Below are 23,768 nucleotides of genomic sequence, written 5' to 3'. Positions count from 1 at the left end.
TATGTTGAAGGCCTGATTCCCAATGTGATGTATTTATGGGGGGGGGGGCCCTTTGCAACTGATTAGGTCATGAGAATGAACCCTCATGTTGGGGTGATTGTCCTTAGCAAGAAGAGGAACAGAACTAATTCTTTCCCTCTCTGCTCTCCACCACGCGAGACTACAATGTGAAGATGGCCATGTGTAAACCAGGAGGTCTACCCTTCCCAGTCACTGATCTGTCCTGGGCTTTCCAGCCTTCAGAAATGGGAGATGTGTGTTGTTTAAGCCACCAGGCTATGGTTGAATTACAGTACGCTGAGTTAAGTAAGATAACAAGTGTGCATCAGTGGATGAATGAGTAAACAATGGTATATCCATACAATGGTATATTATTCTGCCATAAAAAAAGAATTAGACTCTGACACATGCCACGACATGGGTGAATCTTTAAGGCATTCTTAATAATAGTAATAGGTAGATACAAAAGGAAATTGTTGTATGACTCTACTTAGTGAGCTACCTAGGGTAGTTCATAGAGACATGCACCCAACATAAGGTGTACCCAAATACATAAATTGGATTAGACCTAAAGGGAGAGATAGACTCCAATACAATAATCGTGGGCAACTTGACATCCCACTGCCATCAATGAACTGATCCTGCAGACAGAAAATTCAACAAAGGCACATGAGATTAAACCATACCATAGAGCAAAGGGATCTATCAGATATTTACAGAACATTTTATGTAACAGCTTTAGAATACATATTCTTCTCATCAGCACATAGGACATTTTCTAGGATAGACCATATACTAGGCCACAAATCAAATCTCAGTAAATTAAAAAAAAAAAAAGGAAATCATACCATGAAGCTTCTCAGAACACAAAATAAAAACAGAAATCAACAAGAAGAGTAACAGAAAATTTACAAATACATGGAAATTGAACAATATGTTTCTCAATGACCAATGGATCATTGAAGAAATTGAAAAGGAAATTAAAAACTTTCTTGAAACAAATGAAAGCAAAACCACAACCTATCAAAATCTGTGGGATACAGTAAAAACAGTATTAAGAGGGAAGTTTATAATAATAAGTGTATACATTAAAAATAGACAAATACTACATATTCTCTCCTATGTGAGAGCTATCCACCACCACCATCAAGAAAATAAAAAAAACAGAAAAATACCTTAATTGAACACAGAATGATGATTACTCTAGGCTGGGAGGCCTGGGAAAGATAGAATTTAGATTAAAAAAAGTAGGGAAGCTGAGTGTGGGTCACTAATTGTGACAAATATGCTAATGTGAGATGTTAATAACAGCAGAAGCTGGGTGCGGGATATATGGGAACTCTGTATTACTTATCAATTTTCTCAATTCTTGTTTTGGAAATGTAAATCAGAGACAGTAGTGGTTACCAGGGGCTGGGGGAAGGGAGGAATGAGGACTTATTGTTCAGTGGGTCCAGAGCTTCAGTTTGGGAAGATGGAAAAGTTCTGGATATGGACCGTGGTGATGATTTCACAACAATGTGAATCCACTTAATGACACTTAAAAGTGATGGAGATGGTGGACTTTATGTATATTTTGCCACAATCAAAAGAATCCAGTGGCCCAATCTTTGTGTTTGTCTCAAGTAGCCTCTTAGCAGTGTTTGACACAGTTGGTCATTTGCAGCTTGTTTTTTAAAAAAAGCTTTGTTGTGATATCATTCACATGCCAGCAGTTCACCCATTTAAAGTGTCAGTGTTTTTTTGTATATTCACGGAATTATGCAACTTTCAGGGTAATCAGTTTTCAAGCATTTTCATACTTCCAAAAGGAACGCGGTATCTAATAACAGCTACTCTTTGTTTGCACTTTAATCGTCATGAATCTGTCTTCTGGCCATAGAGTTGCCTGCTCTGCACATATCACTTAAATGCATCTACAACCTGTGGTCTTTTGTGGTTGGCTTCTTTCACTTAACAAAATTCTTGAGATTCTCACATGCTGAGGCATGGGTCAGTGCTTCATTCCTGCCAACTGACAGATAACATAAGGGGTCTTCATAAAGTTCACGTGAACGTGTGCTATGAAAAAACTATACATATTTTGCTAGGCCTACTGTGCTGAATGGAACACTACAGAGACAGCTCAATGTGTTAAATATTTTATTCACATTGTTTACAAACTATATCCATCTGGAAAACACATGAATCCAAAAATGGATTATTTTACAGTAATTCACATTCTTTAAAACGAGTTAGTTTTGAAATTGAATGCTAGGCACAGAGGTCTTCAGCCTGTGTGTGGTTCAGTGCCTTGTCACCTGTCGATTCCAGCTCTGGTAAAGTAGAAGTCCTAGGGGCAGGCCACCTAGTGGTAGGTTGGTAATGACTTACATGCCAGTGACTGATGAGAAAAATGTCAGTGCAGACTTTAACCCGTGAACATTTATTGTTGTAAATTCACCGTCACTATTTTTGTTAAGAAAATATGTGTTATAGAGCTGGAGTACACATCAGGTAGGAAGACAAAAGAAAAGAGACTCACAAGAGAATTGGCCATGACAGAGTTTTTGGGACATTTTCAGTTGTAATGAAGGTTTAATGTCTTGACCACAGACAGAATCAATGAGCCAGGATTTTATGGTATTGACAGTTTGAATCATGGAAACAGCAGTGATTTGGAGAATGATATAAGTGGCTGTTGACTAACGCTGCATATCTGATGCCAGCCACCAGTTGGGAGAAAAGGGGACACAAACTTAACCGAACTTAATGTGGCTAACTTTAGATGATTCTGGAAGGATAGCCATGGGAGCTTTGCTGAGTGGTCAAAATGATTGTCTGGGTAAGAAACTGTTCTTAACCTAAGCAAAATCCAATTGTGTGCAGCTTGATGGCTTAGCCCTGTCACTAATTCAGAAACCTTTCTATGTAGTTTGACTTTGTGATTTAAAGTAAGTACCTAATGACCACACACTAGTCACTCTCCCCCTTTTGTGAGGTGCCACAGTAAACTAACTGAAAGCTTTTCAGTCTTTGGAACGGGGGTCTTGAATGTGCCTCCAGTGGCAGGGTTGGCTGGGTATCTCTGAGTGGCATCAATGGCATTGGCTATTGTGGTTCTGGAACTCTTGATTAGAGGGATAATGTTTGATCAAGGGACCACTAAAGATCATCCCCACCTCCCCTTGGGGTGGGACGAAACCGATTTCATCAGGGCTGCTGTCATTACTCCAAGTAGACAACAACTCAGAACCCAAATATAAGCTGACTGTAGAGAAGTTTTATCAGGATGTTTGCAGGTTTTTAAAAAAAGAGACTTTCAAATGTCTGTTGCAATGTGATTGTTTTAAAAGACAAATCCTTCAGAGGAGCCTGGTGCCTGGAGCTGGTCATAGCTTGTCTTCCTGCCACCCGTGTGCGTTTTTTCCAAATTTGTACACTAACCTTCGGTCAACCCGCTCCAAAATGCCCGTTTTATAGTAGTACCTGTGAGAGCAAGCACGAGAGAATTTTGTTGGCACCCAGGAAAACAACAGAACATAAACACCAGCTCTTCCTTCCTCTCAAGTGGCCAGGCTGGTGTCTGGTTACCCTGGTGTTTTCACACCCTGTTATCAACTTACACATAAACCTTTCCCAGACAGCTTGAAGGTTGAGCCTCACCACATGCAAAGCATCTGTGTGTGTGTGTGTGTGTGTGAGAGAGAGAGAGAGAGAGAGAGAGAGAAAGAGAGAGACAGAGAGAGAGAGAGAGAGAGAGAGAGAGGTAGCCTGGACTCAGAGTGATCCCTGGGGGAACACTGGCAAGAATGGACAGTGCGGCACGTCAGTTACATGCCATCATCAGGCTGTAACTAAGAACCCAGGATTGGTCTCATGCCCCTCTCCTTCCCAGGTTAAGGAAGAGCAGCCTGACTTTCTGTGGCCAGCCCTGTAACCTGCTCCCTCTGGCGGTTGCTGGTGTCCTGTGCTGGCTACGTACCTCAGCGCTCTGCTCAGCTTCTCATACGTCATCCTGTCGTTCTTCTTCCTCTGTCCCCACATCTTTGCCAGGGCTTCCGATTTAACCACACGAAAAATCCCTTGGTCCCTGTCTTCCCACTCCAGAATGCCACAGTTTTCTTCAGGAGATAGAAGCAGGTCGCGCACAAATTCCCACAGGTGAGAACTTTGGAGGCCTTTGGAGAAAGGGAAAAAGAGAGGCACTGAAGTTCAAAAAGACGTGTACAGCTTTCCCATCACCCCATGAGCACGGCTGCGTGGTGGAGGCTGTTTCCCGTGGTTTTGTGCCCGAGTGCGCTCCACTGAGAACCAGCCTGTGAAAAATGCCCACCTTCCACACGCAGAGACACCAAGTGGACGCGGACCACAGATGCTCCTTGCCCAGCGGATCAGGGGTGGATTCTTACGGGCAAACAGTCCTCTCATTCTCTCCGACAGGTGGTGGGATTGTAAGAAGAGCCCACACCCACGACCGTCTGGGTGGACCAATCCCACAGTTTTGTTTTCCGTGCCTAACTGGCATTCCTCTTGTTCCCCTACTGTCTGGTTCAGACTGGGTCGGGGTGCGACTTCCTGGGTTCCTGAACTCCTCTTCTGAGCTCTGTGACTGTAATCTTGTGACTTCAACTGCCACAGGGGATGCTAGGAGTGTCGAAGTCTTAGGATGGGTTCCAGGGTTTAATGAGCTCACGCACCTAGCATGGAGAGACGGCCTCCCTCACACAAACTGGTGTAAGTGCAAGCTGGACTCCGTGCTGAGCAGATCTCTCCGTGCTGGGAGAGGCTCACACGGCTGCCAGCTCCTGAGCTGGGCATTTGGCCGAGAGGTTGAGACACCAGCTGGGATGCCCGCATCCCACACTGCAGTGCGTGGGCTCCACCCCCAGCTCCAGCTCGGGCCTTTGGCTTCCTGCAGGTGTGCACCCTAGGGAGGCAGCAGGGGATGGCTTAAGTAGTTTGGTCCCTGCCACCCTCATGGGAAACCTGGATGGAATTCCTGGCTCCCAGCTTCAGCCATCCCAGCCCTGTGGGCATTCAGGGAGTGAACTAGTGGAGGGGAGCTCTGAATGTCTCATGTCTCAAATAAATAAAAACAAATTTGTAAAAAATGAATTGCCAATGCCTGGTGTTTCCCCTGTTCTCCCCTGAGTACTTCTGTGAGAAGGACCCACAGGAGGACCAGGAAAAATAAAAGCTTACTTAGAAATTCAACGTCATTAAAAAATTTCTGATTTTGGTGACATGTACAAAAGCAAGCATTAGTGTCATTGCTGCCTTCTTTAGGAAAAACTGGTGTCACCCAAACGTTTAGTTTCCAAGGTGACTGAAATTGGTCACTTGGTCTTATGGATGGTTTCACATCATTAGCAATGAAAAGTGGGGGCCAGTACTGTGGCTCAGTGGATTAAGCCACCGCCTGCAGTGCCAGCATCCCACATGAATGCTAGTTTAAGCCCTGGCTGCTCCGCTTCTGATCCAGCTCCCTGCTAATGCATCTGGAAAGATTGCAGAAGACGGCCCAAGTAGAAGATCCGAATGGAGTCAGGCTCCTGGCTTGGCCTGGCCCAGCCTCGGCTGTTGTGACCATCTGAGGAGTGAACCAGAGGATGGAAGATTCTCTCTCTCCCTCCCCATCTCCCTTTCCCTCTTCTCCCTGTCTGTAACTCCTCCTTTCTAATCACCACATAAATCTTTTTTAAAACGTGGTGCCTGCACTTACCTGTTCGGCTGTGACTGTGACAGTCCTGACTTTTGATGCCACTGGTTTTCAAGCAGTTGGAGTCAGCATCTGAAACAGAATGTCCACAGCAGTGGCACGGAAGGCAGAGGCCACACAGACCCTCCCAGGCAGGCCATGATGAGCCTGTGTTTGTTGACTGTGATGGAAGCCGCTGGATCAGGAACACTGAGAGTGGTTAGCACGAGGGAGGTTTGGGTTCAGCCCTGGGGACTCATTGTGTGCCCTGCTCTGAGCAAATGCCACATACACAGGCCCTGCTCATGGGGAATCTAAGGACAGATGGGCCAGGTAGACAGACACACCTGGGTTGTCTTCCACCTTCTAACTGTGTCACCTTTAATCTCTAAGCTTTAGTTCTTATTCTGATTATTTAAAAAAAAGGGCTATCATACTAGTGCTTGTCTTATAGGCTTGGTTAATGGGAAGATTACCCAAGACAATGTCTATAAAGATTTTTGGACAAGGCCTGGCTTACAGCAGGCATACAATAAATGCTGCTGGTGCTTATTGTTTTCAACATTGTCATCACTTGACTCTAACTGTGGCTAGTTGTATATTCAGGTCACCCTTCCCAAGATCCAAAGACTCTCTCTTCCTAGCCCATCATTTTCCTTTTGCTATGATCACTCTCAGTGATCCCCTTTAGAAGTGAAGACTCGGTCACCCAGTGCCAGGGCTGATCAAGCCAAACTCATTCTGCTCGGGGAGTAAAGCACACGGCTGCCTGGGGCGGGAGCCTCTGGACTCAGACACAGTGATGGCCCCTCGCTTCAGTGGACTCACTGTTTCCAGGACCTTGCCTGGACTGGGTGGGGGAGTGAAAGCTGGGATTCACAGCCCCCGGATGGTTGCAGGTGGATCAGACACAGCGTGGACAGAGGGGCAGTGCCCTGTCTGCCTTGAACGTGGGACACCTCGTGGGATGCAGAGCTGCTTGTGGGAGGGCAGCTGAGGTCAAGGGGCTGAGCACACCTGCTTAAAGGCCACAACCTGTAGTTGGCTATTCCTAATATAAAGCTCCCAAACCAAAACAAAAAAATAAATTACCAAAACCTGTTGCTAGCCAGGAGCCAAATTACCTGAATCCTCAGTGGTGTGTTTGGGACTTGAAGGAGAGAAGAAAAGTAAACCCTCAGAAGCCGACCCTCTGTGTCTGCCTGTCTGCTCACACCTCCCATTGGCCGTAGAATTCCCCACTGCCCTACCATCGCTTTGCAGGTGACCCAGCTGAAGTCTGCGGATAGGATGACCACACCTCCTGGCCCCCAGGGCCAAGGCCTTTGCTTGGGAACCGACAGCTAAGGCAATGCTTATTGTCATCATCTCAAAAAGACCAAAGCACACGGTTTCCCTTTCCCGAGCCTCCACTTTCCACTTGCACAAGGGAAGCGGGAAGGGAAAGCCTTCCGACAAGGCCACTGAGATCCCCGGGCATCTTGTAATTCTAAACTTGACCTACGTGGTGAGCTCAGATTCTTCTCAGATAGTGCCAAGGACAAGGCCTCTCATGGTTGGCCATTGTTAGTACTACGGCTCATGGACACAGGTTTGGGGTGGGGGGCATTGCATATGCATTGTTTCTGGAAGTTCCCACACCCCAGTTAAGGGTCAGACCATTTTTGTCCATAAGGAGACTGAAGCCTGGGGAGGCTAGAGAGCCCCCAGACCTGAGCTGTGGCCCCACGGCCCCACTCCATGCACTGTCTTCTCTCCACAGTCCCCCACACCTGGGCTGCTTTCCGTTCATCCACCTTCTAACGTGGCGCCCATGTGCCCCCAACAGCAGCCTTGACCAGCCTGGGGCAGCGGGGCTTGCTTACTTACAATCTTTGATGGTGGCCTTGGTCTCTTCAGCGTCGTTGAAAAAGGAGTAACCTGGGAAGGACAACGACATTCACTAAGCACAATCCTGCAGCAAATACCGAGCCAGATGGCTCCCTGGGCTCTAGAGCTCCCCCTAGCGCTTCTTGTCGAAACTGCCATCACGTTCTGTGTCCTAGTCTGCCGGAGCCCTCATCTATGAAAAGCACGAAGCCTACACAAGATAATCCCCTGTGATGGAAGCTGTTGTCCACTTAGAGAACGAAAGGCAGAGCTAATAACAATGATTCCGAGGTAACAGGTGCAAACCACGTGACCTGGGCTAAGCAGGACAGCGTGAATTTGGTCATTAGACATACATACAGGGACCTCCTTGAGGAGTCTCCGTAAAGGTGGAATCGCAGAATAGAGCAGGCTGGTGCAACAGATTGTTTACTGTTCAGCACCGAACCCTCTTTGGTTCGAGAGTGCCTGAAATCCCACCACTGAAGGTGGTGTGGTGACTCCGGGTGCCTTAGAATAAGAGGCAGCTACGGCCTACTAAAGAACCATTGGCCTTTAGCTTACTCGTTTTGCACAGAGCCTTGAAGTCATGGGACCAGGGACAGTTTTTTTTTTTTTTTTTCACAACTGCCAAGGAGGGGGGCTGCCCATTCCAGAGGCTGCTCCGGACCTGCACACAAATGTGGTTGACTTGACCTTTGACCAAGCTGGCACCACCAAGCTGCCTCCTCCCCAGGGCCCTGGGGTCCTTGCGCATGCCTGTTCCCTTGCGAGGCTCCTGAGTGGAGCCCTGAGTTCCTCCAGCCCGAGCCGCGGTGGTGCTGTGCTCAGACTTGTTCCGGCTCAGGGAGTGCTCGCTCTGAGCGCAGGCCACTGCCCCCAGCTCTGGGCAGGTCACTGTCTCTGATGATAATCAAGCCAGCAGAGACTGCATGACAATGGGCAGCAAGTCTGTCTGTCCCTTCTCTTCCTCCAGTGAGCTCTGGCTCCTAGGGCACAGGCCAAGGAGTGCCCGGGGCTAGCATCCTTAGCTTTCCCACTCCCAGGAACTCCTGATGAGGGAGATTCACAGACCGGAAATTGCTTGTGGTTTCTCTGCCCACACAGGAATCCCTGCCACAGCACCCCATCAGCAGGGGCTGTGAGGCTGCGTGGCAACCTCCAGGGGCAGGGAGCTTCCTACCTACTGCATCTTCCCACGTGCACTTTCTAGAAGGAGGCGCCGGCGTTTAGAAAGAGCTTTTCTAAAACTGAGCTGAGCTGTTTACTGTAGTTTTTAAAATTTCTGCCTCTTGGTTAGACCGGTTGAGCATTGCTAACCCAAAAACCCAACATCTGAAATGCTCCAAAATTTGAAACTTTTTGAATGCCAACATGGAAAATTCCACACTTGACCTCATGTGATAATGACGCTGCCTAAAATTACCTTCAGGCTATGTGTGTAAGGTGTGCTCTCATACAGAACATAAATGAATGTCACTTTAGGCTTGGGTCTTACCCCCAATATAGCTCCCCACGTACTCTTCCCTATGCATTTAAAAAAATTTTTTTTTGCATCAAAATAATCTTAGCATTTAATGTCATTTCCACGAACTTCCTGAAGTTCCCTGCTATATGTAAATATTGCACAATCTGGAAAAATCTGAAGTCCCAAAGGCTTCTGGGTCCCAAGCATTTCAGATAAGGGACACTCAGCCTGCGTTAAGGACACAAACCAGCGGCGGTGCCTGCGTGTGCATCGTCTTCTGCCGTGTTAGAGAACACGTGGTGCCGTGGACAGGGGACATAGTGGAGGTTCGGGCAGCTTAAGCCACTTATTTCCAAGGCTTCACTTTATATTGACGTCCTGTGAATTTCTGTGAATTCCTGTGTGACCCTGGGGAAGCCACTTAACCAGTCAGGGCCTCAGTCCCTTTACCTGGGTCTCTGGGACACGGAATTACAGGTGCTCACAAACCTTTCCGGTTGGAAACAAAGATGCAAAGGGTGTGCGTGGGGGGTGTTCCTGGCGCCACCTCCTGGCCGGGAGGAAGGTGACACCGCGAACGTGTCAATGAGTTGGAGTCAGGAAAAGGGAAGAGAAAGGCGCTTCACTTTCCCCTCCCCCTGCCTAATTAGAGGGGAAGCAGAAACCTCTTTTGTCCACCCCTTGTGGAGTCAAATCTTAACAAACGTTCTGCGTTATTCTGTTATCAGCCTGGCTCAGGAGTTGTTAGCGTCTTTTCCTTTTACCTCGTTTTCTTGCCTGTACCCACACTCTCCAGTTCTAGCAGAGGGCTGAGCGCCAGGGGTTCCCGGGAGGCGCCTGCCGGGGGCGGGAGCGGGGTGGGGGTCTCGGGCCCGCCCCGCCCCGCCCCCAGCCGCCCACCTTGGGTGCGGATGTTCTGCAGGATGAAGTACAGGTACTCCCCGCAGACGCCGGCCGCCTCGGCGAACTCCTCCTGCGTCATGCTGCACAGCTGCAGCCCGCTGATGTTGAAGTGGCAGAAGGAGATGCAGTTGGCGTCCAGCTTGTACTGATCGCAGCAGAACTGCAGCCATTCCCACACGTGCCGCTTGGTCCAGTACTCAGGGTGCACCGAGGTCCAGTAGGAGTCGCAGGCTGCCCGGGGGGGGGGGGGGGGGAGGAGAGGGCGGAGAGAGAGAGTGAGCGAGAGAGAGCCTTGAGGGATGGTCCCCCAGGGTCCCCCTGGCACAGGAAGCCCCTGTTCTGTCAGCAGCCTCATCCCGCACCCATGAGTTGAAAGCCCTGGGGAGTTCTGCCGGGCTCACGCCCCCTTCTACTCTGGGTCCCTTGGACGGTCCTTTGGGCTCCGAAGGGGAAAGATGGGGGTGAGAAATAACCAGACGGCGTTCTGGTGCTCAGAAAGCAGAGAAGATAAGCCACCCTCCAGTGATCTGGTTTCCGACAACCTGATATCAATGGCATAAACTCAAGGACCCGCCAGGTCTGGGTTCAAATCCTGCCCTGGCTGCTTGCCACTTGGGCCAGGGCTGTAGACTACGCTTCAGTTTCCTTACCTTCAACACAGCGATGATGTGAGCGCCTTGCAGGGCTGGTGTTTAAAGTGAATGTGCGTGAATGGGTGCCTAGAGACTACCGACCACTTCAATAGCTACTGAATGCCTACTGGGCACCAGGTACCATGAAACTGGCTTGATTCCTCTGCTCTGCTGGACAGCTGTCCAGTGCTGGCTGCAGGGCTGTGCACAGCTCCTGGCCATCTTGTGCCAAGGCCTTGTTGGGGCCCAGCGTCTGGAGGGTCTCGGGTCACCGTGGCAGGCACCTCCTGAGGAAGGGTGTTGTGTGGGGGAGCTGCTTGTGTCAGTGGTGGTGCGGTTTTGGTGAACTTCCATCCTGAGATCAGAGCGCCTCCCTGCCACTCAGAACATGTGGGAGCCATCTGTTCAGGAGTTTGGGAAGTGGCCGGGACTGGCCCTGGGAGAGACAGCTGGTGCTCAACAGCCCTGTCCCAATGTCCTAAGTGAACAGGTGTCAGGCTGCAGAGGAGGTAAGGGACCAAGTAGTTGGTCAGGCTTTTGACATCACTAATTCTTGCAGCCATCCTGACAGCCATCCATCCATCCGTCACCCATCCATCCATCATCCATCCATCCAGGGAATGACAGCGTGAGTTTCCTCATTGGTAAAATGAGGATGATTATAGCACCTGCGTCTGAGGGTTGTTGCTATGCCGGTTCAGTGAGTTCATGTATGTAAAAGTGCTTGGGACAGAGCCTGGCGGGTTCTAGTGCTGTCATCCATGAATGAACATCTACCGCGTGTGAGGCAACAAATTGGGTGTGAGAGATTCATGGTGGACAAGAACGGGTTTGGTCCTTGTCCCCCAGGAAGTCACAGATGAGCCACTTGAGGTCACGGAGGACTTTCTCAGGATCCCACAGCCAGTGTGTGGCTGAGCTGGGATCTGAACCCCAGGCTGGACTCGGAAGCCAGTGCTCTTCCCATGCCACGCGCTAGTCATCCAGGGGGCAGCACAGAGAAGAGACGAACCATGGGGAGAGAGAGGCAGGGGCAGGCAGGGGGCTGGGCGAATGAGAAGATCTGAGAGGAGAGAGTGCAGAGTGGCTAAGGTGACTGGTTCAGACCGTGGACATCAGGCAGGGTCCATTGCGACATGGACTCCAAAGCAAATGGCAATAGTGCTATCATGAACCGCCTCCCCCCCACCCACCAACCCCAGGAAATGCTGCATTTGCTGCCACGGTCCCCAACGGAGCTGTGGTGCTTCTGACTCCGGGCAGGAGACGGGCTGGCTGCCCTGCCAGGTGCCACCTCTTTCGTGGCAGCCCAGGTGCTATGCGTCCTTGTGCACATCTTGCTGCCTTTCTCCAATCCTCCCCACAATTCTATCCAACAGCACTAAGGGGCGATGGCTCAAAGGAGGACATCGAGGCCTCCCCAGACCCCAGACTCCTCCATCTCTTCTCCTGCTGTGGCGAGGACTGGGGGGGCAGGGATGGAACCTAACTAATAGGCTTGTTTTGGTTTCAATTGTTCATGAGGATTTTAAATATGCCCATAGACCAAAGAGGCCAGTGATGGGGCCGGCGCTGTGGTGTAGCGGGTAAAGCTGCTGCCTGCAGCACTGGCATACCATATGGGCACCGGTTCGAGTCCCTGTTGTTCCACTTTCAATCCAGCTCCCTACTGATGAGACTGGGAAAGCAGTAGAAGATGGCCCAAGTCCTTGGGCTCTGTACCCTGTGTGGGAGACTGGAAAGAAGCACCTGGCTCCTGGCTTTGTCCTAACCCAGCCTTGGTTGTGGTGACCATTTGGTGAGTGAACCAGCAGATGGAAGATCTCTCTTTCTCTCTCTGCCTCTATTCTCTGTCGCTCTGGCTCCAGTTCACCCCAGGGGCCCCTGGATGGTCCTGCTATTCTGCTGAGAGCCGTTTCTGACACTCTTCAGACTTGTGCCCTGGCTGAGATGCTGTCGCCACGGGCTGCCGCACAGGGCACCGCTTCTGTCTTTTACCGGCAAGGTTTGGCCGAGCCTCCGTGCGCCCGCCCTCCCCTCCCACCCCCTTGCTGTTTTCTTTGGCACCCACAGAGGACCACGTTGTTTCTGGCAGCTGAGAGGGCCTTACGGATTTGGATTCGGGGAAACGCTGGGTGGGAAGCAGACGCAGGGAAGGTGTTGCTGGCCCGGCTGCTGGCGGCTTGCCCCGCCCCTTTGAAGCTACCCACAGAGCGGGCTTTGTAGGCAGCAGCCCCGGGGGGCCAGAGGTGGGGTGGGGGGTGGGAGCCAGGAGCCAGGAGCCAGGAGCCAGGTGCTGGCTTCCTCATCCATCCACACACTCCTTCCCACGGCCCCAAGCCAAGAACACAGGGATAGGAAGGGAGAGCCCCACCTGACCAGGGTGCTCGAGGGTCCCGCCCCCCAGGGGAGGCTGGCAGAGGCAGGGGAGGCCTCAGCCTCCTCTCTCCCATCACTCCCTGTGCTGTGCCCCAGCACCTGCCACGCCCCACACAGTGCCACCCCCCACCCCCCCAGGTTCTGCACCGTCAGCTGTGCTCACCTGAACCTGGAACACAGGAGCCCAGCCCCTCCCAGCCGGGCAATGGCTCAGGGGTTGTAATCAGTTGACTGAATTGCTGATGGTTATCAGTCCCTAGTCACCTTACATGACCTCCCCTCTGCCCCCAAGGTCACAGAGGTAGCCAGCAAGGGACTTGGGTGCACACCAAGCCTTCCGCATTTGGATATAGGCACACAACAGCATGTTATACCTCAGTCTTGTTGGGGGCGCAAGCCTCCAAGCCTGGCTGACACAAGATTTGGGTAAATGCAAATATCTGTAACTATAACTAGCAATCTAACCTAGGCTTGAGAAACTGGAAGGAGCTGATGGGAAGAAGACCTTGATGCTACCCAGAGGGCAAATGAGAGAAAGGGTTAAACAGCCCATAATCGATTCCCTCTCCTGGGCTGTACAATGCTTTCTCTCAATTCATAACGTAAGCCAAGTGCTCTGGGGAGGCCGAGCTAAGAGGCCCTTCTGCCTCCTGGGCCTGGGCGGTTCAATCCAAGCGTCTGCAGGCTTTGCCGGGTCCTTGGAAATTTGAAGGGGCCAGGACACTGGCTTTGGGGTGAGCTGAGCTGGGAAGGAGAGCTGAGGAGCAGTGGAGAGTTCAGTCATCCCAGGGGGAGGGTGGGGGAGGAGTCTCATTAGTGGCGCTACCACCTGCGACGTATATAAATCCAGAAGGAAGACTTTGGCCTTCCGAGCTGGGCTGGTGCACTCAAAGGCCCACAGGGGCAGCAGGTGGCATCCAGGCCTGCCGTGGCCCTGGGTGGGGACAGTGGAAACTGGGACAGGCATGCCAGTGGGGGCCGCCATGGCCCAACTCCCCTTGGCTACGGTCAGACCGTGCACATGACCTTGCTGATTTCTGTTTCCAAGGGTGGCCCCTTACTTGGCTTTAGAGAAACACAGGCAGCTCAGCCAAAACACTTCCACAAGGTGGTTGCTCTGGGCCATCTCTCTGGGATGAAGAATTTCACAGGTCTTTTTCCTTTTTTTAAGTTCAAATGAATTAAAACATTTAAAACCACCCGAACAATAACTGTGCGCATTTCTGGGCCACATGAGACATTTCAGTGTACTGGGCAACACAGGGTGATCAGCATCCTCCCCCTTCTTTGGCATCGCTTTGTGATCGGAGGCCTGGAGTCCTCGACTCTTGGTTGGGACGGTCGCCTCTTGCCTGCTTGGTGTTTGGAGTGGAGATGCTAAGAGTGTCATGTTTTTTTTTTCTTATTGCAGGTGAACATTTTCTCTTTAAGCCTCCAGGAGAAGAGCAGCACTGCTTTTCTGGGCCTGGAGGCGAAGGTGCTGGTCCCAGAAAGTGCCTTGGGAATCACCGTTCTAGAACTTGAAGCCAGGGTGCCCGTTTCAGAATCCCCCTCAAGGGTGCAAGGGCCCGTGGTCTCAGGCTTAGAGGCCCTGTGCTCTCCAGAGTCACCTGCGGAGTAGGCATCCTAGGCCTCACTTCCTCTTGCTGTTAAAATGATTAAGCGACTTATTACATGGAAAGTACTGGGCACAGCCCGGGCATATAGTAAAGTGCTCATTAGGCACCATCTGTTTACATATGGTAACATGAAGGCTACCTCCTTGGCTTCCTATCCACCATGTCAATTGTATGCCCTCATATGCTTCTAACATTTTTCCAAAAATGTGGAGGCCAGCAGCTTTGTTCCTTTCCAGAGCTACGGCTTATTTTCTGCGTGATGAAAGATGAAATTTTCTTAGAAACCTGGCTCACTTGTTGTTGTATCGTCAGTGTGAGCCAGGTAGCCTAATGCTGTCATCTGTGGCTTAAAAGATGGGGAGGCAGGTGAGTCTGCGTGACTTGGTAAAGGTCTTGGGCATCGGGGCACATGTAAGAACCGTGCTTGTGAAACTGTGGCAGACAGCAGGGCGGTAGAGATGGTGCCACGTCCCTTGGGGACAGAGTAGGTAAACGAAGTCATACGATGACATTGTGCTTCTCCAATGGACACCCCAGAGCATGGGTCTGTTAAGTCCCTTCTCCCACTCTGTAACAGACCACTGATGTCCTCCCATTCTTATGCAAAATGCTAGACAAATCTCCTTGCTGTATCTGCATCTTCCAACTGGATTGCCGCCCCGAAAGTGCGTCCTGTGCAGAAATTCTGGAGCCAACACTGTTCATTCTCTTGGGCCTCACTCAGAGCAGACATTAGTGGGGGATAGTTTGATTTCTATATTATAGTAAAATAGATAGGTGCAGAATGCAAAATTGGCAGATTGCAAAAGTGATGTGAGTATAGAGCTTGAACGATGCCTCTAGACCCTGGGGAAGAGAACTTGACCTTTCTTCTCTGCTGATGGGGGTGAGAGTGTTGATGGGAAAGCTGCAAGGCCAGATGCACCTGTTAGCTCCAGCCTAGGATTCTGCCAATGGCCCTGAGGAGTAAAAGACGCTTCCTTCCTCGGGGAGTGGAGGAATTGTGTGGGTGACTGAGCTGGGCCATAGAGAGAACCTTTCTGACTCGCAGTCCTGGCTCTTTAGTTTATTAACCTGATGAATCCATCTCAACATTAACCAAGTTTCCTAACCTCTGCAAACCTCAGCTCCCTATATCAAATAACAATTGTACCTACCCTTTGGGAAGTTTGTCGTGAATAGGAAAGGAAGCATGAGAAAACATTAGACTGGTAGCCGACTGACAGTAAGCTTTCCATAAAAGTTGCTTGTGATTATCTGGGGACTACGTCTGTTCTCAGGGCAGTGGGGCCTTGCTCAGTACAGCTGAGGAGCAAAGCAGAACAAAGCGAGCCCAGGGCTTGGCTGGGGGAGACAGACAGTCTGGGTCAGAGGAGGCCCAGGTAGACAACCGGGGACCATAATTAGCATCATTTATTAGCATAGGGAGTTGGGAAAGTGTTTTGCCTGGGGCAGCACTGGAGAGAGGTGGCGAGTGAACTGGGTGGCAGGGCCCCTGGCAATGGCAGCTTTGTCACTGAAAGGAAGGAGACTTTATGAGGGAAAACCTCAAATGGCAACCTGCTTCCAGGAGTCCACGCACAGCCAGTCCGACCTCACCCAGTAGCCCTTCTCGGCTTTCTCTTCTGGCCTGTGGAGCGATTTAGAACACAGGATGGACAGTGAAGCCCAGGAGTAGGATGAGAAAGGAGCTGGAGAGGGGAGAGGGGCTGACGGGTGTCTGCAAAGGGCCTTGGCCTTGGGAGAGTGGAGCGGGGAAGGGACAGAGAAGGGGCAGCCCGGAGCAGGGGCCCAGGGGCCATGATCGCCCAGCAGGCTCTGGACGTGTGCAGGGTCGGCAGAAGAAGCTGGCGGCGAGGTCTCCTGGGATGTGACTGCTGCCACCAGTGGCAGATGATTTTGAATTTGTTGCTCTGTTTTTATTTATTATTTATTTCTATTTATTTGAAAAAGAGGGATAGAGAGAGAAAGAGACACACACAGAGAAAGAGCGAGCAAGAGAGACAGCTTTCATCTGCTGGTTCACTCCCTAAAAGCCTGCAATAACCAGAGCTGAGTCAGGAGCCAGGGACTCAGTCCAAGTCTCCCATATGGGTGGCAGAGACTCAGTCATTTGAGCCAATACCTGCTGTCTCCTGGGACCACACCATCAGGGAGCTGGATCAGAGACGGAACAGCCGGGAGTGAACCGAGCATCCTGACACGGGATACAGGCATCCCAGAGGCAACTCCTGTGCACAGGGCTTGCTTGTTTCTCTGATTTTGAGTTAGGAATTCTTAGGGGCCGGCGCTATAACATAGCGGGTTAAGCCACTGCCTGCGACGCTAACAGCCCACAGGAACTCCAGCTCATATTCTGGTTGCTCCACTTCTAATTCAGCTCCCTGCTAATGACCTGGGAAAAGCAGCAGAAGATGGCCCAAGTGGTTGGGTCCCTGCCACCCATGTAGGAGACCCGAATGCAACTCCTGGCTCCTGGTTGCAGCCTGGACCAGTGCTGGCCACTGCAGCCATCGGGGGAGTGAACCAGTGGATGGAAGATTGTCTCCCCCTCTGTCTTTGTAACTCTCACTTTCAAATAAATAAATTTTTTTTTTAAAAAATGAATTCTTAGACTCCTTTATATCTGCTCTCCAACATCTATATGTAGAACATAAATCTTGCTCAGAGAAACTCACATGGGAACGAAATGCTGCTCTCCTTGGTTTTCTGAATAGTAATAAAATAAGACCGGGGTTTTGCACCCCCCCCCTTTTTTTTTAAATAAAGCTTTTCAAAAAAAATCTTGTAACCATTGTTATTAGTTACTATTGATTGTGTAACGATTGCATTCTTAGGAATTATGGAATGATAGCCAACCCATTTAGTGAGCCCCCAGTATGTGCTGGTCACTGTGCTAAATGCTTTGTCTTTCCTCTTGTTTCCCTCAACACAATGCTATGAGGCCCTGGACCACACTACCCGCTTTATAGATGAAGACAATAAGGCCCAAGGTGGTGCTCCTTTTCGGGGTCACACAGTGTGTAAGTGCAGATCTTGGGGTAGACTGTGTAGGTGTGTTCTAGGTGCAGATCTTGGGGTAGACCGTGTAGGTGTGTTCTAGCGCCTACAGCCCTAATCAGCACCATGCTACACTGTCTTCAGACCCTGCTTGAGAGAGGGGAGTGCTGGGGTCTGGTCGGTATCCTTAAACGTCATCCAAGCTCTCTTCAATGGTGGTGCCTGGGGGACCTTTCCTTGGAAACCCGAATCGCGCCAATCCAGGCACCTCTGCAGCGGACAGAGGGTTAGTAGGATTCCCCAGCGGAAGAGGCCCTGAGTGCTGGCAGCTGCCCTCCAATCTAGAGGGAGCTGTGTGGGCGCTGGGAGGGGTGGGGTGGCGTTTCGGGAAGGAGCAGCCAGGCCAGGATGGTCAACGCCTCAAGGAGGGTAGGCTCCAAGAGCTCCGTGGGAGAATCTTCGAAAAACGCCCTCGGCTCTTGGACTTATTTTCCAATATTCTTGATTCCTTATTTTGCAGAAGCAGGAGCTGAGGCCAAGGTGAGTTCATAAAATACTGGAGCATTTTGCAAATCAACTTTGCAGCGCACAGCATAGCCAAGCGGAAGTCCCGCTGCGAGGAGCGAGTGGGTACCAGCTGCACCCTGCTCACACCATTTGGGAGTTTGTGAAAGCGCCCGCTGTTCCTGAATACGCTGAGCCTCAGACCTTGCCTCCCCCCCCACCCCCACTTTGGCTCAAAGTGTCTAGGCCTAGGCCGGGATAACTCCTGAATTGCGAAGGCTGAGGCTCCCACCCATGGTGCTGCTGTTTGGAATGGAAAATGAGAGAGGGGAGGGAAGGCCATCTCCACTCCTCTCTGGGAGCCGTGAGCTGTTCCTGGCCATGGTGATGGGTGGCAAGTACCCGGCACCCTTCTAAGCACTGTTCCTTCCATCCTCCCAACTCTTGCAGGTGCAGACTCTTTCAGCAAAGGACAATGTATCTTTTTTTTTTTTTTTAAAATAAAGATATATTTATTTATTTATTTGAGAGGCAGAGAGAGAGAGAGAGAGGTCTTCCATCCACTTGTTCACTCCCCAAATGTCTGCAATGGCCAGAGCTGGGCCCGCCTGAGGCCAGGAGCCAGAGTTTCCTCTGAGTCTCCCATGCAGGTACAGGGGCCCAAGGACTTGGGGGCCATCTTCTACTGCTTTCACAGGCCATAGCAGAGAGCTGGATTGAAAGTGGAGCAGCGGGGACTTGAACCGGTGCCCGTATAGGATGCCGGGGCTGTAGATGGTGGCTTTACCTGCTCTGCCACAGCGCCAGCCCCCAGGACAATGTATCTTAAAATACCTGTGGTGCTCACTTGGCCAGCAAGCTGCAGGGCCAACTTTGAACCTAGACTCAAAGGGAATCTTGGGTTAATCTTTATGGTCAGTTCTGAATTCAAGATGACCTTGGGAGGGGCCGACACTGTGGCGTAGTGGGTAAAGGTGTTTGAAGTGCCTGCATTCCATATAGGCACTGGTTCACTGCTCCACTTCAGATACAGCTCCCTACTAATGGGCCTGGGACAGCAGTGGAAGACGGCCCAAGTGCTCAAGCCCTTGCACCTGTGTGGGAGACCCAGAAGAAGCTCCTGGCTCTTGGCTTTGGATTGGTGCAGCCCTGGCTGTTGCAACCATCTGGGGAGTGAACTAGGAGATCAAAGACATGCCACCTCCCTCCCAACTTGGCCTTTGAAACAAATAAAATAAATCTTTTTAAAAAATGATGACCTTGGGAGAGACGTCTCAGAGCTCTCTGGCCACTGGAGACCAGAAGTCAGCAGAAAAGTGTCCCGGAGCAGACCTACCTGACCCTTAACACTTCCGTGGTAGAGAGCACTTCTGTAAAAAGTCAGACTGAGGTGTCACCTCCGTGGGTGGCACTGTCCTTGTCAGAAAGCGACTGAAGGCGCCGTGGGGGACGTTTCCTGCCAATGGGACTCGGGGGCTCGCTGGGCGCACAGGCAGCTCTGAGAGAGGTCAGCTTTCACATCCATGTTTGACCCCGGGGAGGTTACAGGTCAACTGTTTCAGAATCCCACCCAGAAAGCCTGGCACCACCCTTGGGGAACATAAGGAACCCGGGCCACTCCTGAGAGCTACTTCCTGTTCATTGGCCTCACACCTACTCATCTTCTCTCAATGGTGGGAGGAGGAAAAGGCTGTGTTTTTGATGTTTCCTGATGCTGGAATCGGAGAAGCTTCTGGAAGGAAACCTAGCAATGGCCTGGTCCAACCACTCATTGTGCTGATGGAAACACAGGTGCCTCAGACAGCAGGAAGCTGTGCCTGTGTATCTAAGACTTGGTCAGGTTCAAGCCACACTGGCAATCCCACCAGCTGGGCTTTTTGTTATGGTAGAATACACACACCTCCAACTTGCCATTTTAATCCTTTTAAAGCATACACTTCAGTGGCATGAAGTCCATTGAGGGGATTGCTAACCATCGCCGCCACCCACCTCCACAACTTCAGCATCCCAGCTGAGACGAACCTTCCTTTCTGTACACAGGTGTGTGTGCTGGGCGTGTGCCCGACCACGTCCCCTAACAACTCTCTAAGGTAGGCGTTGTGATTAACCCCATTTTACAAATGAGAAAGCTGGGGCACGAGGGGATGTTAAGATGGCGCAGCCACTAAGTGTCAAAGCCAGGCTTCACGTTTGTGACTCCAGGCTTCAAATTCCGAGCTCCTGATGATCACTGGGGCACTGCATGAGCAGGTGGTTGAAGCTACCCCACCCCCACTGCTACCCCAGCTGCCTCCCAGCAGAACAGGTAGGGGGAAGGGGCTCCCATGATGGCAGAGCTGGGTATCTGAGGGCTGGCCTTGGGTGAGGCTGAAGAGGACTTGGAGCTTGGGCCCCACCATTGTGGGACACACAGGGGAAGACAGGGACTTGGAAGTCCTTGTTTTCCTCTTTTAGGATTTAACCTCGTGAATTTTGAGGGAAGGAGATGGAAAACATTTCTCATCACCTTTCTGGGAAAAGAGGCCTTTCTTAGACTCCAAGGAGAACTGTATTCTGTATCTGTATGGTTCGAGTTCAAATGCAATAACCCTGGCCTTACAGGTGAGAGCCAGAGATTTTGTGTGTGTGTGTGTGTGTGTGTAGGGAGGGAAGGACTGTTCCACACAGGGACAGGCCTTGGGTCTGTGCCCGCTGCCTTGGCCTCTGGCCATGGAGCGAGGGCTTCCTGGAAGTGGTGGACGTTTTGCAGTATCTTTGGAGACTTGGCCTCTCCTGGCCACTACCTGCCTCTGGTCGCCACGTTCTGACTCCTCTAGGCTGGGGCGCACAGAGTTAAGAGCCAGTGAGGACTGACAGCTTGATTAGTGCTCGCCTCACTGCCTGTGGGGTGTGCACCTGCGCAGCCAGCCAGGTCCGCTGTGCTGTGCACTCACCCGAGCGCTTTGAGGCCAGAGGCCCTCAGAGGCTTTCTGGGGCAAAGCTCAGTGGCGTGGGATTTGCACGAGACTCCATGCTTCCTTTTCAGGTGGGGGAAAACTGAGCTGAGAAAGGGGGGAGGGGTGAGAGGGAGGTGCGGGGACAGCGACGAAGCTCATTTTTACTGAGCACTTGCTTTGGGCCAGGTTGTGTATTTTACACCCTTTCCCTCCTTAATTCTTGCAACAGCTCTCATCATTCCTGTTTGCTGAATAGGGAAACAGATGCTCAGAGAATAGGGGCCTGTGCTGTGGACTAGTAGGCTAAGCCTCCGCCTGCAGTGCTGGCATCCCATATAGGTGCTGGTTCATGTCCCGGTTGCCCCTCTTCCAAACCAGCTCTCTGCTAATGCGCCTGGGAAAGTAGCAGAGGATGGCCCAAGTGCTTGGGCTCTTACACCTGCATGGAAGACCTGGAAGAAACTCCTGGCTTCTAGCTTTGGATGGACCCAGTTCCAGCCATTGCGGCCATTTGGGGAGTGAACAAGCAGATGGAAGACCTTTCTCTCTGTCTCTCCCTTTCTCTGTCTGTAACTTTACCTCTCAAGTAAATAAATAAAAAATCTTTTTTTAAAAAAAAGCTCACAGAATAATGATCACATTAGTACCAATAACTACAGCATGACATCATTTATAAGATGACCACATAGGATAGGTAAGAGCAGGTGCAGATGTCCAACTTGCATGGAACTTCACTGATTGTGAAACACTGGGCAAGTCACTTAGTCGTCTGTGCCTCAGTTTCTTCATCTATAGAATGGGAATAACAATTGTTCCTTTCTCCCAGGGCCTCTGTCAGGGTGGGATGGGTGCTTGGCACAGCTAGGGTTGAGCGGGTATTAGCTCACACCAGGAGAATCAAGTAAGCTCAACCCACCAGGCTGCTGGCTAAGGGCTTCTTTCCACTGCATTGCTTAAACATCACAAGACTTTGGTTTTATCGCTTCCATTTTGCCTGTGAGCAAGCAAACATCGGCTCAGAGTGGTTGGCTGAGACCCCCGAGGCCACAGAGCTGGGGGAGGGGAAGATGTCAGGGCCAGGATTCCAGTGCCCTGCTTCCTGCAGGAGGCTGCCCTTCCTTCCACCGGGCCGCTCTCTGCCCTCTGCTCTGAACACTCCAGACCCCCGCCCCCGCCCCCCAGGCCAGTGCCACCTCCAGCCCAAGCCCGTCCCAGCTTCCCGCCCCTGGGGCCCGCCAGCGGTGCTCACCTGTCTGATGGTCAAAGGCGGGGTAATACTCTTCGTTGCTGAACAGATCGGTCCACGACATGAGTGGGTCGCAGAAGGACGTGTTGGGCAGGAAGGAGCTGTGTGCCACTGAGTCCAGCATCACCCTGGAAGATCGGGCGAATCACGAGGAGCCGTGGGGGAGGGGGAGAGCAGCCATGGGGGAGGGGAGCCTGGCCACACAGGGTCCCCCCACAGCGCACCCTTTGGTGGTTTTAGTACTGCAGGGTTTCCGCGCGTGTGCCCAGCCACATCCTATCTATCCCCATTTCACAGTTGAGAAAACTGGAGTTTAGAATTTTTTTTTTGGTGCCAAAATAATCTTTTGATTCCATTTTTCCATGAACTATCTGAAGGATGCTTCACTATAAGAGGGGTCTTTACACAGCTCCTGGAAAATGTTTGTTATTTATAAAACAAGGCATGGAATTCAAAATATTTCCCATGAAAAGGAGATTCATCTGTTAATTCCATTGTTTCCAAGACGTTTTTGGAGTGCCCTTGTACACGTATATAAAACCACACGTGAAGGGCTTAAAAAAGTTCTTGGGATTGAAAGTAATGGGTGCAAGTGGCTGTTCAGCCTGGTGACTAAGGGGCCCACACTCCACAGCAGAGTACTTAGGTTTGGTGCCTGGCTGCCGCTCCTGACTCCAGCTTCCGGTCACTGCAGATGCTGGGAGGCGGCAGGGATGGCTCGGGTGATTGGTTCCTGCCACCCACGAGGGAGATGCTGGGAGGCGGCAGGGATGGCTCGGGTGATTGGTTCCTGCCACCCACGAGGGAGACCTGCTTTGCACTTTCAGCTTTTGGCCTGGGCCTGACCCAGTCTCAGACACTGCAGGCACTTGGGAGAGCGAACTAGCAGATGGGAGCTCCCTCTCTCACTTTCTCTCTGTGTTCCAGAGAGATGATGACCACATAGGATGGTTAAGAGCAGGTGCACATTTTCCACAAACATTTTGAAGCCACCTTGTATACATGATAGTGTTTCATAACTATAGTTGTATTGATTCCACGTGGTGCATGTTTGCCTGATACACTGCAGAAATATTAAAATGTTTGGGCAATTCTAGACCCAGAGAGGTATTCTGTATTCTGAATTCTGTAGCACCTCTGGCCCTAGGGCCCTGGGGAGGAGAGCGTGACCCTGTGATAGTTGGAGCACACAGCACACCTTGGGCGCATGCCAAGTCCTTTGCTACTTTGGTGTCATGGATCACGGCTCCCTCAAAACAGCCACTGTGAGGCCTGGGGACTGGCAGGGGTCCCTTTCTGTAGGTGAGGGATGGGGGCCCTGAGTTTCCAGTAACCAATGGAAAAACACACAGGTGACAGGCGACAGGCAGCAGAGTCTGGGCGGCAGCTCAGCTCTGTTTATAAAGTCCCCGATCAACTGTGTGCTCTGCTCCCACGCACACTGGTGAGGAAGCTTCCAGAGAAGGTGTGTGGTGGGGGCTGACAGAGCAGAAGAGAATGGGCCTGGGGCCCCCGCCGGTCTCACCCCTGCA

At 51.1% G+C, this 23,768-nt stretch overlaps 1 protein-coding gene across 2 annotated transcripts; it reads right to left on the bottom strand.

Annotated features, from left to right (window-relative positions):
- Positions 1-2,633: 2,633 nt before the first annotated feature.
- ELF5 (E74 like ETS transcription factor 5) lies at positions 2,634-22,360 on the bottom strand. 2 transcript variants are annotated; one of them, XM_062196317.1, is made up of 6 exons: positions 22,240-22,360; positions 9,918-10,151; positions 7,550-7,600; positions 5,705-5,773; positions 3,965-4,160; positions 2,634-3,468 (listed from the first exon to the last, which is right to left on the bottom strand). In XM_062196317.1, the coding sequence occupies exons 1-6, from the start codon at positions 22,358-22,360 to the stop codon at positions 3,372-3,374; spliced, it is 768 nt and encodes a 255-aa protein (XP_062052301.1). In that variant the 3' UTR covers positions 2,634-3,371. The 2 variants fall into 2 exon arrangements, with proteins under 2 accessions (XP_062052301.1, XP_062052302.1); XM_062196318.1 differs by lacking the exons at positions 7,550-7,600; positions 9,918-10,151.
- Between the last annotated feature and the right edge of the window lie 1,408 nt (positions 22,361-23,768).

This window comes from Lepus europaeus, chromosome 7, assembly GCF_033115175.1.
Source record: "Lepus europaeus isolate LE1 chromosome 7, mLepTim1.pri, whole genome shotgun sequence".
Classification (NCBI taxonomy): domain Eukaryota; kingdom Metazoa; phylum Chordata; class Mammalia; order Lagomorpha; family Leporidae; genus Lepus; species Lepus europaeus.
Note: the sequence above shows the minus strand (reverse complement) of the source record. Positions and strands in the feature narration are given on the sequence as shown.